Here is a 9165-nt window from a genome sequence, read left to right as displayed (position 1 = left end):
ATAAACATCACCAAGTTAGAAACACTGCATTTCATAAATTCCTTGTTCTTTTGTTCATTCATTCATTTGTTCACACCTTCCTCTCTTACTTCTTCTTTTATCTCTTTCTTTTTCCTTCCCTCCCTTTCATGCTCCTACCAGCTTAAGCCGGGCACTACTGTACAAGAGTTTAGTATTATCTGAAGTAAGTACTTCCCTCTGCTCCTACAACTTGTGTCTTGCTGTTCTGGATTTCTCCTAAGAATCCTTGTTCTTCCAGGCTCATTAGTAACTTAGAGGGACTTGAATGTGGCAGTCTGATTTACATCAGTGATCTTATTCCTTTCAGCTCAGGAGGGTTATCTTTTCTGTGACAAAGGCTATCACAGATATGAATAACTATTTTCATACTGGGCTTTTTTTCGTCTAGCTGGAATCACACCATCATAGATTTTGCCTCATAAATCTGACTTCACTTTATAGAGCAATAACGGTACAGTCAGCACTCTGCCATCACAGCAAGGTGAACAGAGAAGAGTAACTTAGGTCAGTTGCTTCTTTATTATTGGCAGATGAAATAGTGTCTTCAACAGCTTCAAAGCAGGAAGCAGGCAGGCAGTGTTTGTGCTGGGGAGGCAGAGCCGTTCCAAGGAGCCAGAGCCAGAGGATTTTTGCAACATGCAAGGATGGGTCTGTAAGCCCCAGAGTAAAGCAAACCACTGAGTAGCAACCTACTGTTATTACCTACCTAGTGTTAATTTAAAGCTGCTAGGGTGAAAATTTGGAGAATGAAATATGTGTGAGACAGTATCAGGTAGCAGAAACACAAGAGTTCTGCTGACTCTGGCAGACTGCAGGAAGAGGAGGATAAACGCTGTAAAGCCTATTCCATCTACTTAGAACTACATTAAAAAAAAAAAATTGGGATCAATGCTGCAGAACTTTGTCAGTTCCTTTGAAAGATGGGCATTTCCTGTTTTTCAAAAGATTGGAGTGTTTCAGCAGTTTTCTTTACCTCTCCTTTCTTTATTTCACCTCCTGGTGTCTTTGGTAACACACACAGGTATGTTTATGGTGAGCTGTAACTCCTGTTATTGGCTAGTGAGTGCTCTGAGGTGAAGGGAAAGGTAAAAGCCTAACATGTTTACAACAGGAGGAATTTCTGAAATTAGAGAAGGGCTGTGTTAGATGATACAGGCAAACAGATCCAGCAGGTGGGTACACAAGTGATTATGGGGAAGATGCTGGCAGGGGACAGTGTAAAAATGGTCTCTGCACACACCAAATGTGAAACAACCAAAAAAAAGGTGTCCACTCTTTTACCATAATATTTTTCTAAGCACTGACTTCCTGATGCCAAATGGGCTACTTCTCTCTTATGCAAACAATGGAATCAGTAAAGGGAAAAAACCCAATTTTTCTGATAGAAAAATCACTGCACAGTTAAAGACAAAGCCCAGATAGTTCTCATAGACTTTTTGCTAGTTCCCCCCTAAAATTAAATAACCAATTCCGTTAATCATAAGAGATTCTGATGAGGAAGATGTCTGTTGAGAGACAGTAGCACAGGGAAATGTTTGCCATATTTAGATCTCCTTTCATTAAAAATGAAGAGGCCATTTCAGGTCAATCATCTTGAGCTCTTTTCTTTAGGGGAATGACTCTCCAGCATGGCTCATTACATTAAAGGATTTCACAGGCCTGAGTTATAGCTATTGGTATAATCACAGGTATCAGAAATAAGAATAGTTATTTCTTATTTCTTTGTGAATGGAAAATGAAAAGGTCATTCAGTGTATGGTACTTCAAACACTTGAAAGGGAAAGTATTTTACTGCTTGCTTAGCTTTTAAGAGGAAGCCTAGGGAGGGTAGAAGCAATGACAGGTAGACTGAGAGGAATACTGAGAAATTGTCTTAACAGCCAGCTATCAGGTTAGAAAAGCTAAACCCTGATAGAGTCAGCTCTGGCCAGGGATGTCAGGGGCATCAAGAAAAGCACCTAGAGGTACATTGATAATAGGAAGAACAGGGAAAAAATGGGTGCTTTCAGGAAGAGGGTGGGGGACCTGGTTACTCAGGACATGGACAAGGCTGAGATACTCAGCGATGGTTTTGCCTTGATCTTCACTGACACATCTTCTGTCCACACTGCCCTCACTGCAGAGGCAAAGGCAGGGCCTGGGAGAATGAAGAACCACCAGCTGTGGGAGGAGATCAGGTCTGAGACCATCTAAAAAGCCTGAAGGTGCACAAGCTCATGGGAACTGAGATACATCCACAGGTCCTGAGAGAACTGGTGGATGATGTTGCTGAGCCACCACACACTGGATTTCAGGAGCCAGGGCAATCCAGCCATGTTCCCCGTGAAGGGAAGGCAGGATGAGCAGTCTCACCTCTGTGCTGGGCAACACCATGGAGCAGATCTCTTGGAAACTGCTGAGGCACGTGGAAAATCGGGCAACACGGACTGTGGGCAATGCTCAGCTCGATATCCAAGCACAGCCCAGTGCCTGATCCCACAAAAGCTGCTATTTTGAAGCAGCATCTGTGGCTGAGAAAACACTGATTTATTGGAGGCTGTGAGAGACTTCTACATATTTCCACATTCTTACACTCTTCCTTAAACATCTCCATTCTTACACTCTTCCTTAAACATCTCCTAGCATCCAGTTCTGGAGACAGAATGCTTGTGATTTAACTCTTTGGTTATGTTCTTGTAACTGAATTTTGGTGGGGATTTCCCCCCTTTTTTTGTTTTGATGTTTTCTTCTGTATTTTCTGAAGATCCATTTTACTCCATGCAGTTACAGTTTCTTAACTTGTAAGGGAAAACTAGTGACTGTAACCTATTTCCATCCCTACAAACAGGTACTGAGGCTGATTTAAACATCTCTCTTGTTTCATAAGCGAATGTCTCTGAGGGTAACCAGCTATCCTAAGAATGCCTGAAGAATCCCAGCCTGGGAGCATTAAGAACAGGCTTTTTTCTCAAGTACCATAGGTGAACACTTCTGGAGGCTGTTTGCCATGACCTGATCCATAACTCATGAGGCTCATTGTTTGATAACAACAAGAATTACAAAATTAAGGTTGATGAAATAACTTCTGCTTCACATCTAAAAATATCTTTAACAAGCTTTTCATTGGTTTCTAAACATGGGTAGAGATTTTCCTAATATTCATCCACTGACAAATTAGGAAAAATGTACATGAACATTATAATCAATATTAGTCAGATAGCAGGATATTCTCTTCCAAGGCATAACCTTTTAGATGAAGCTTTACTATTGATCTCTAAAGTCAGCATTTTTCCCCTTGCCACTCTCATTGGCTGAAATGTAGCAGGGAGAATCTCCCCAGTAAATTCAGGTTACATTGTGCTTCAACAGGGCTGTCACGGTGGAGCAGAAACAGTAACTGCGTTCTCATGTACATTTGTTGCTGTGAGTGTATTATATATTAAAATAAATATTAAAATAAAATACACAGGCTCAGCCACATTCACCAAATCCATCCTAGAGTATGAGACCTCTATTTCTAAGGCATTGAACTTAGATGCTCAGGTCAATCTGGAAGCATCCTAAGGCTTTCACCAAGCTTTTAATTCCTGGATTATTTTCTTCTGCCTGAAGTTTCCCTTCTGCTTCCCTTTTGTTTGCTACTAATGCTTCATCTCTTCTGGGAGGGTGATTCACAGTTAATCAGCTCATCTATTCTGAGCCACTCACACCCAGGGCTCCGCGGCCAGGCCAGCAGGCATTGCTGGGAGCCCTGGCTCTCCTCGGGGGCTGTGCTGTCCCTGCTGGCCTGTCACTGGGACACAATTACATCAACCATCGGGCCAGCTGCAAACGGGGGGGCATCGGCAGAAAATGGGATTTGGGGTATCTAATGAGCAGCTTATTTACATGAATACACCAGGTAAAGCAGGAGGAAAAAAGTTCTACAGCTCGGAACATAAATTATTATTAGGCAGACACAGAGAAAAATTTCCTGCACTTGAACAGGAACATCTACATTATGTTTAACATTTCCCCCCCCCCACTTTCTTTTCCACAGAAAATACAGTTTTCACAATTTGAACAAATATTTAAATATTCAGTGGTTATTCAATTGAGATTTGGAATGAGTTCTCCTATTTTACTATCAACATTTGGGGAGTACGAGCATGTTCTGCATCGTGAATTCTGGAATACACCTGACTTTGGTTGCTCCATGTATACAAGATACAGTTAGAAAGCACAGTACAAATTCCATATTAGCGTCTGGTTTTGTCTTTTAAGTAGAAGAAATTCTGCACGCTCATCCTGTCCTCACCTTTCTGGTTTCCTCTGACTTAGCATTACCAGATTTACAAGCTCACACCTGTTTTATTAGGCAGTCTTTTAAACAGAGCTTCCATACACTGAATTTGCATGTTGCCAGACCCATTAAGTGTGTCTTCTTTAGCAAGGACAGAACCTCACAATTTTCCATACACATGCCCATTTATTTTTATTAATTAAACTCTTCTTTATTAACTGTGAATTTGATGTAGGTAACCCTCCTCCTGAAACACACTACAATATTATTTTTCAAATGTATTATCTCATGCTTATGGCATGACCCATGTGAGTGTAATATCTCCTGCTCAAAAGGTCTGCACGAGACCCTGGCTGAGAAACTGTTGATGAACAGACACCAACGTGAGGCTGCCATTATAATTCTTCCCTGGGGTAGGAAAATATGCTCATTACAAATCAGTAACCTACAAAATAGATATTTCACCAAGACACAATTAAATGAAGTTGCCAAACTCTATTTTTCCTGACATTTGATAGTTCCCACCCACTACCAGTTCATCTACCACCTCAGTTATCCAGTCCAGTTCACAGAATCCACCTTTTATATCTTGTTTTCCCCAAACTGGGCTGAATGTGTCCTTCCCAACCACTCACCTTCTCTGGCAGAGGGTTTAAATTGTTCATTTGAACCACCCAGCCTTTTATTCCTTAGTATGTCCAGTTTAAAAACAATGAAATACAAACCAGTCTACTACTCTCACATACATGTACCCATTAAATATTTACTACATCTGTTCACATTAATAAGTTTACCTTTAAATCTTTAAAAAGCTCAATACACAAAACAGACCAAAACTAAAATTGTGAGTAGCTCTGCCTCTTAAATTTAATGTCAATCCATGTTCCAAAAAAGGAACATGTGATGAAATGTAACAGTGATGAAATGTAAGAAATTCTGTTAACCATTCCTAAAATGCTGAGGGTTTTCCACATTGTTATTTTACACTGCATCAGCATTGTCTTTACCAGCTTCCTTATTTTTTAACTCATTACTGACCATAGGGTTTTTTTGCTTTTGCAACCGATTTTAACAATATTTCTGTAAACTCACCACCATTTGATGGTTATATGTGCAACCCTTAGTGCACTGTTTAAAGGGTTAGAATATCCTGTCTGAACACAGGAATTTTGGCTACAAAGCTAATTTACATGGATATGGGAATGACTGAAGGAGACAGGGAACAGCACTACAGATCAAACAACGACTCGGGGCTGGGGACAGGTCAGAACAGCACAGAACAGGGCAGGGCTCAGCGCCGAGGTCTGAGCTTACACATGGCTGCTGTGGCAGAGGCTGTGGGTGGAACCTGTGGTGGAAGCACCTCATCTCAAGTACTCAAATTAGCACCAGAAACACTCCTCCTCATCTCCCCAAACACGTCTTTTACTTACTGTAACTGTGAATAAATCTTCCAGGACTTTTTGCATAGTGTTTAACAAGTTTTAAATTTATTATTTGAATGAGGGTGGTATGATTTTTCCTACCCAGGCTCTCTGGGGAGCAAATGGGATATTAAAGGATCTCAGATGGGATATATTCTCTCCCATCTTTCTAGCTAAGTTCTTCAGCCAAGCACTTGGTGTCCACAATGATTTGCACTTTAGACGCCTTTTAAAGACAAATTTTCAATTCTTTCATTCCTCACTGTAGATCATCCTCAACTCTAAATAAAGTTAAAAATTTCTACATTATACTAGAAATCCTCCAAACCTTCCTGAAAACTTCCTGTAAATCATGTTTAATGAAAGAGTTGGGTACCTGTTTGTTCCTGTTTGCCAACTCCAACACAGCACATTTCAAAAGCTGTCTATCTGCGATTTCTGAGTCAATGTAAGACATGTTTTCAGCGGACTGCATTCCATTTCTGAGAAATCTCCAGTCCTCTTTATGACCTTGCTTGGCCTTGGGATTCTCTCTAGTCATGTTTTACTGTCTCTTCAGCCGCTTTGGTCTCCGTGCCCACAGTGCACAATGTTCTGTCACAGCTCTGTCAGGCACCTCTCCCAGCCCCTCCCTTTGCCTCTTTCCTTTGACTTCTGCAATCCCTGGACATCGAATACCTGTTCCTGCCTGAGACTCCGGCCTGTGCCCATGGGGACGGCTCCCCTCTGCACAGGGGTTTCCAAGATGGGCAGTCCTGCTCCTCATCTGGCCTGGGTATCAGTGGATATTCAGGGCTCGGGATCAAGCAGTGACGCGGTTTGGCCCCGTCAGTCCCGGCCTGGCCCTGCTGTTCCATGTCACTCCAGGCCACTCTTCAGCTGCTAAACGCGGCGGGGCAGCTGAGGAGGCCAGAAAGGAGCGCGGCCGGTCCTGCCTGAATCCTCCTGAGGGGAGCGGGGCCCGTCCCGCGCGGGGTTCCCGCCTGAATCTCCCTGAGGGGCGCGGGGCCCGTCCCGCCCGGGGTTCCCGCCTGAATCTCCCTGAGGGGAGCAGGGCCGGTCCCGCCGCGGGGTTCCCGCCTGAATCTCCCTGAGGGAAGCAGGACCACTCTGCATTCCCGTTGCCGACCCCCGGCGCTCCCGGCCGCAGTCACAGAGACACAGGATAGGTCGGGTAGGAAGGCATTTTTTGGGGCATCTGGTCCAACCTCCCTGTCTAGACAGTCATGAGAACACATGGTACAGGATTGTGTCCTGACGGTTCTGGAATATTCCCCGTGAGGGAGACTTCACATCCTCTCGGGACAATCTGTTCCAGTGCTCGGGCACTCGCGCAGCGAAGAAATTCTGCCTCGTTTTCGGGTGGAACTTGCTGTGCATCAGTTCCTGCCCGTTGCCGGTTTTCCTGTGGCTCGGCACCACGAGCACAGCCCGGTCCTTTCCCTGACGGTTGTCCCAGACAGGGACACATCGCCCGCCCCGGGCCCCGCCGCACTACAGCTCCCGGCAACCTCCGCGCTGTGACTCGGCCGGGGCGCCGCGGCGCGGGCCGGGATGGAGTGAGGGGCGAGCGGCGGACAGAGCGCGGCCCTGCGGCCCCCGCCCGTGTCTCGCTCCGCCCCGGGTCTATGCGGCCCCCCGGAGACCATGGGATCCAGGATCAAGTGAGTGCCCTCCGCAGCTCTCCAGCCCCGCTTCAGGCCCTCGGGAGAGCGAGAAGGGGACTGACTTCCCCGCCCTCCCTCCGCTCCGTGTGAGGCCGCGCGGGCGGGACCCCGGCCGAGCCCGTGGGCCTCGGCTTGGGCGAGAAGGAGTGGGAGAAGGAAGGGAAGAGAGCGCTCCCTGCCCCGCCGGCCGGAGGGACGGGCAGGACGGGCCGTCCGACCCCAACTCCGGGCGGGACCCCGGCGGGACCCTCCGGCCCTGCCCCAGGAGAGGGGGAGAGCCGACCCTGCCTCACACCGAGCCCGCTGCCCCTCCCGGTCTCCGGGCCGGGCGGGGAGCGCAGTGCAATGTTATCGGTGCAGGCCTGAGGGCGGGCGGGGGTGCTGGGTTGGGAACATCTTCATTGCCAGCACAGCCGACGCCTGTTCGGGGGTGTGGAGGGATCGAGGGAGTACAAATTTCTTTGCCCAGAGTGTGTTGATGGAAGGACTACAGTCTAGCTAGGACATAGCCAAAGTGCATTAGCAAAGGGGTTTGGGGGAAGGAGAGGAATGATGCAAGTGATTGATGTGCTGGGCCTGCAGATCCATGCCCTCAGTGTTGGGGGTTTTCTAAAATTTTCATAAAATTGGTGGTTGATTTATCGGTAAGCCTTGTTGATATGTTTGGTATATTCACTTTAAAAGTCTCAGTTTGTTCGTGTGCCGTTCCAGGAAAATTCAGTTCCTCGGACACGGGTAGAGGAGTAATAAAGTTATTGCCAAGCAGGGAGTGCTGACATCTCTGTGTGTGAAAGGGTTACAGAGTGGAGAGACCCAGGTAGATCCTGTTTTATTCAGCAAGTGCTGTTGAGCACATACTTTTCCTTCTTGAACACAGTGTTCTTCAGGTTTACATTGGGCTTTAACTGTTCACTTGTTTTGTTTAACTTGAATACAAGACTGGAGGGGACATAATTTGTGTGATGACACATCTTCATGTTCCCAAGCCCATAGGCTGGATAGATGAAAACACGTCTCTTCAGCCGGGCGTTTTAGGAAAATGTAAGTGAGTAATGAGTGTTTGTAATGATAGCACTGTGGCAATTGGTTGGTTCCAGAAAAGAATTAACCTTTCTTCATTCCTTAAGCATACTGTGGGCATGAGTTTTGCACCCTTTTGGAGTATGTGTTCTCAACTGTTGCTGCAGAGAAACGAAAGCCTGGGAAACTGGTTAAACTCTTACAGTCAAATACAGGTAGAATTGAAAACTGTACCTATTTCGGCAGCAGAGCAGACTGTATCTCTGACTTGCACCTTCAGACCCTGCTGCAGTCACCCCTGCTTGGATCACTTCAAGATTATGATCCAAAATTACTTGTTATGATGACCTTATCTTAAATCTTTTAAGGCGTTGATGCTTACTTTAAGTGCAGTTTGTTTTGTGGTGCACACTGAATCCACAGGCTGTGTTTGCCATCTTTGGCTGTGTGGTTGCTGATTGGACTTCAGTGGCTTTGAGTAGACTTTGCTAAACGAGGATGTTACCAGGCAGGTGAGGTGCTCCAATAGACACTGGTGTCAGGGAGATGTGGCTGTTAGAAATACTTAGTGCAGCCAGCAGAGTTTAGGACTTTTTCTGTGCTAAGTCTTTCAGTGTGAACTTGTCTTTCCCAATCACCAGAGTAGCAGAGGTAATAAAGAGGTAATAAACCCAGGTAAACATTGCTTTTCATTCTTCTTGGACTTTGTGAGAAAGCATTTTGTCCACTGGGTGATTAAGCAACTTTGCCTTGAGCAACATTTAATAAACTG

General features: G+C 45.6%; 1 protein-coding gene across 2 annotated transcripts in view; it reads left to right on the top strand.

Annotated features, from left to right (window-relative positions):
• Positions 1–7203: 7203 nt before the first annotated feature.
• DENND1A (DENN domain containing 1A) overlaps positions 7204–9165 on the top strand; it is a 151197-nt gene continuing 149235 nt past the window's right edge. Inside the window, exon 1 of one of the 2 annotated variants that reach the window (XM_054646491.2) lies at positions 7204–7370. In XM_054646491.2, the coding sequence (XP_054502466.2) occupies positions 7354–7370 (17 nt within the window). In that variant the 5' untranslated portion in view covers positions 7204–7353. The remainder of the gene's footprint in view (positions 7371–9165) is intronic. The other variant, XM_054646489.2, reaches the window with a different exon arrangement.

Source organism: Agelaius phoeniceus, chromosome 21, assembly GCF_051311805.1.
Source record: "Agelaius phoeniceus isolate bAgePho1 chromosome 21, bAgePho1.hap1, whole genome shotgun sequence".
NCBI lineage: Eukaryota > Metazoa > Chordata > Aves > Passeriformes > Icteridae > Agelaius > Agelaius phoeniceus.
This window is presented reverse-complemented; position numbering and strand designations above follow the sequence as displayed.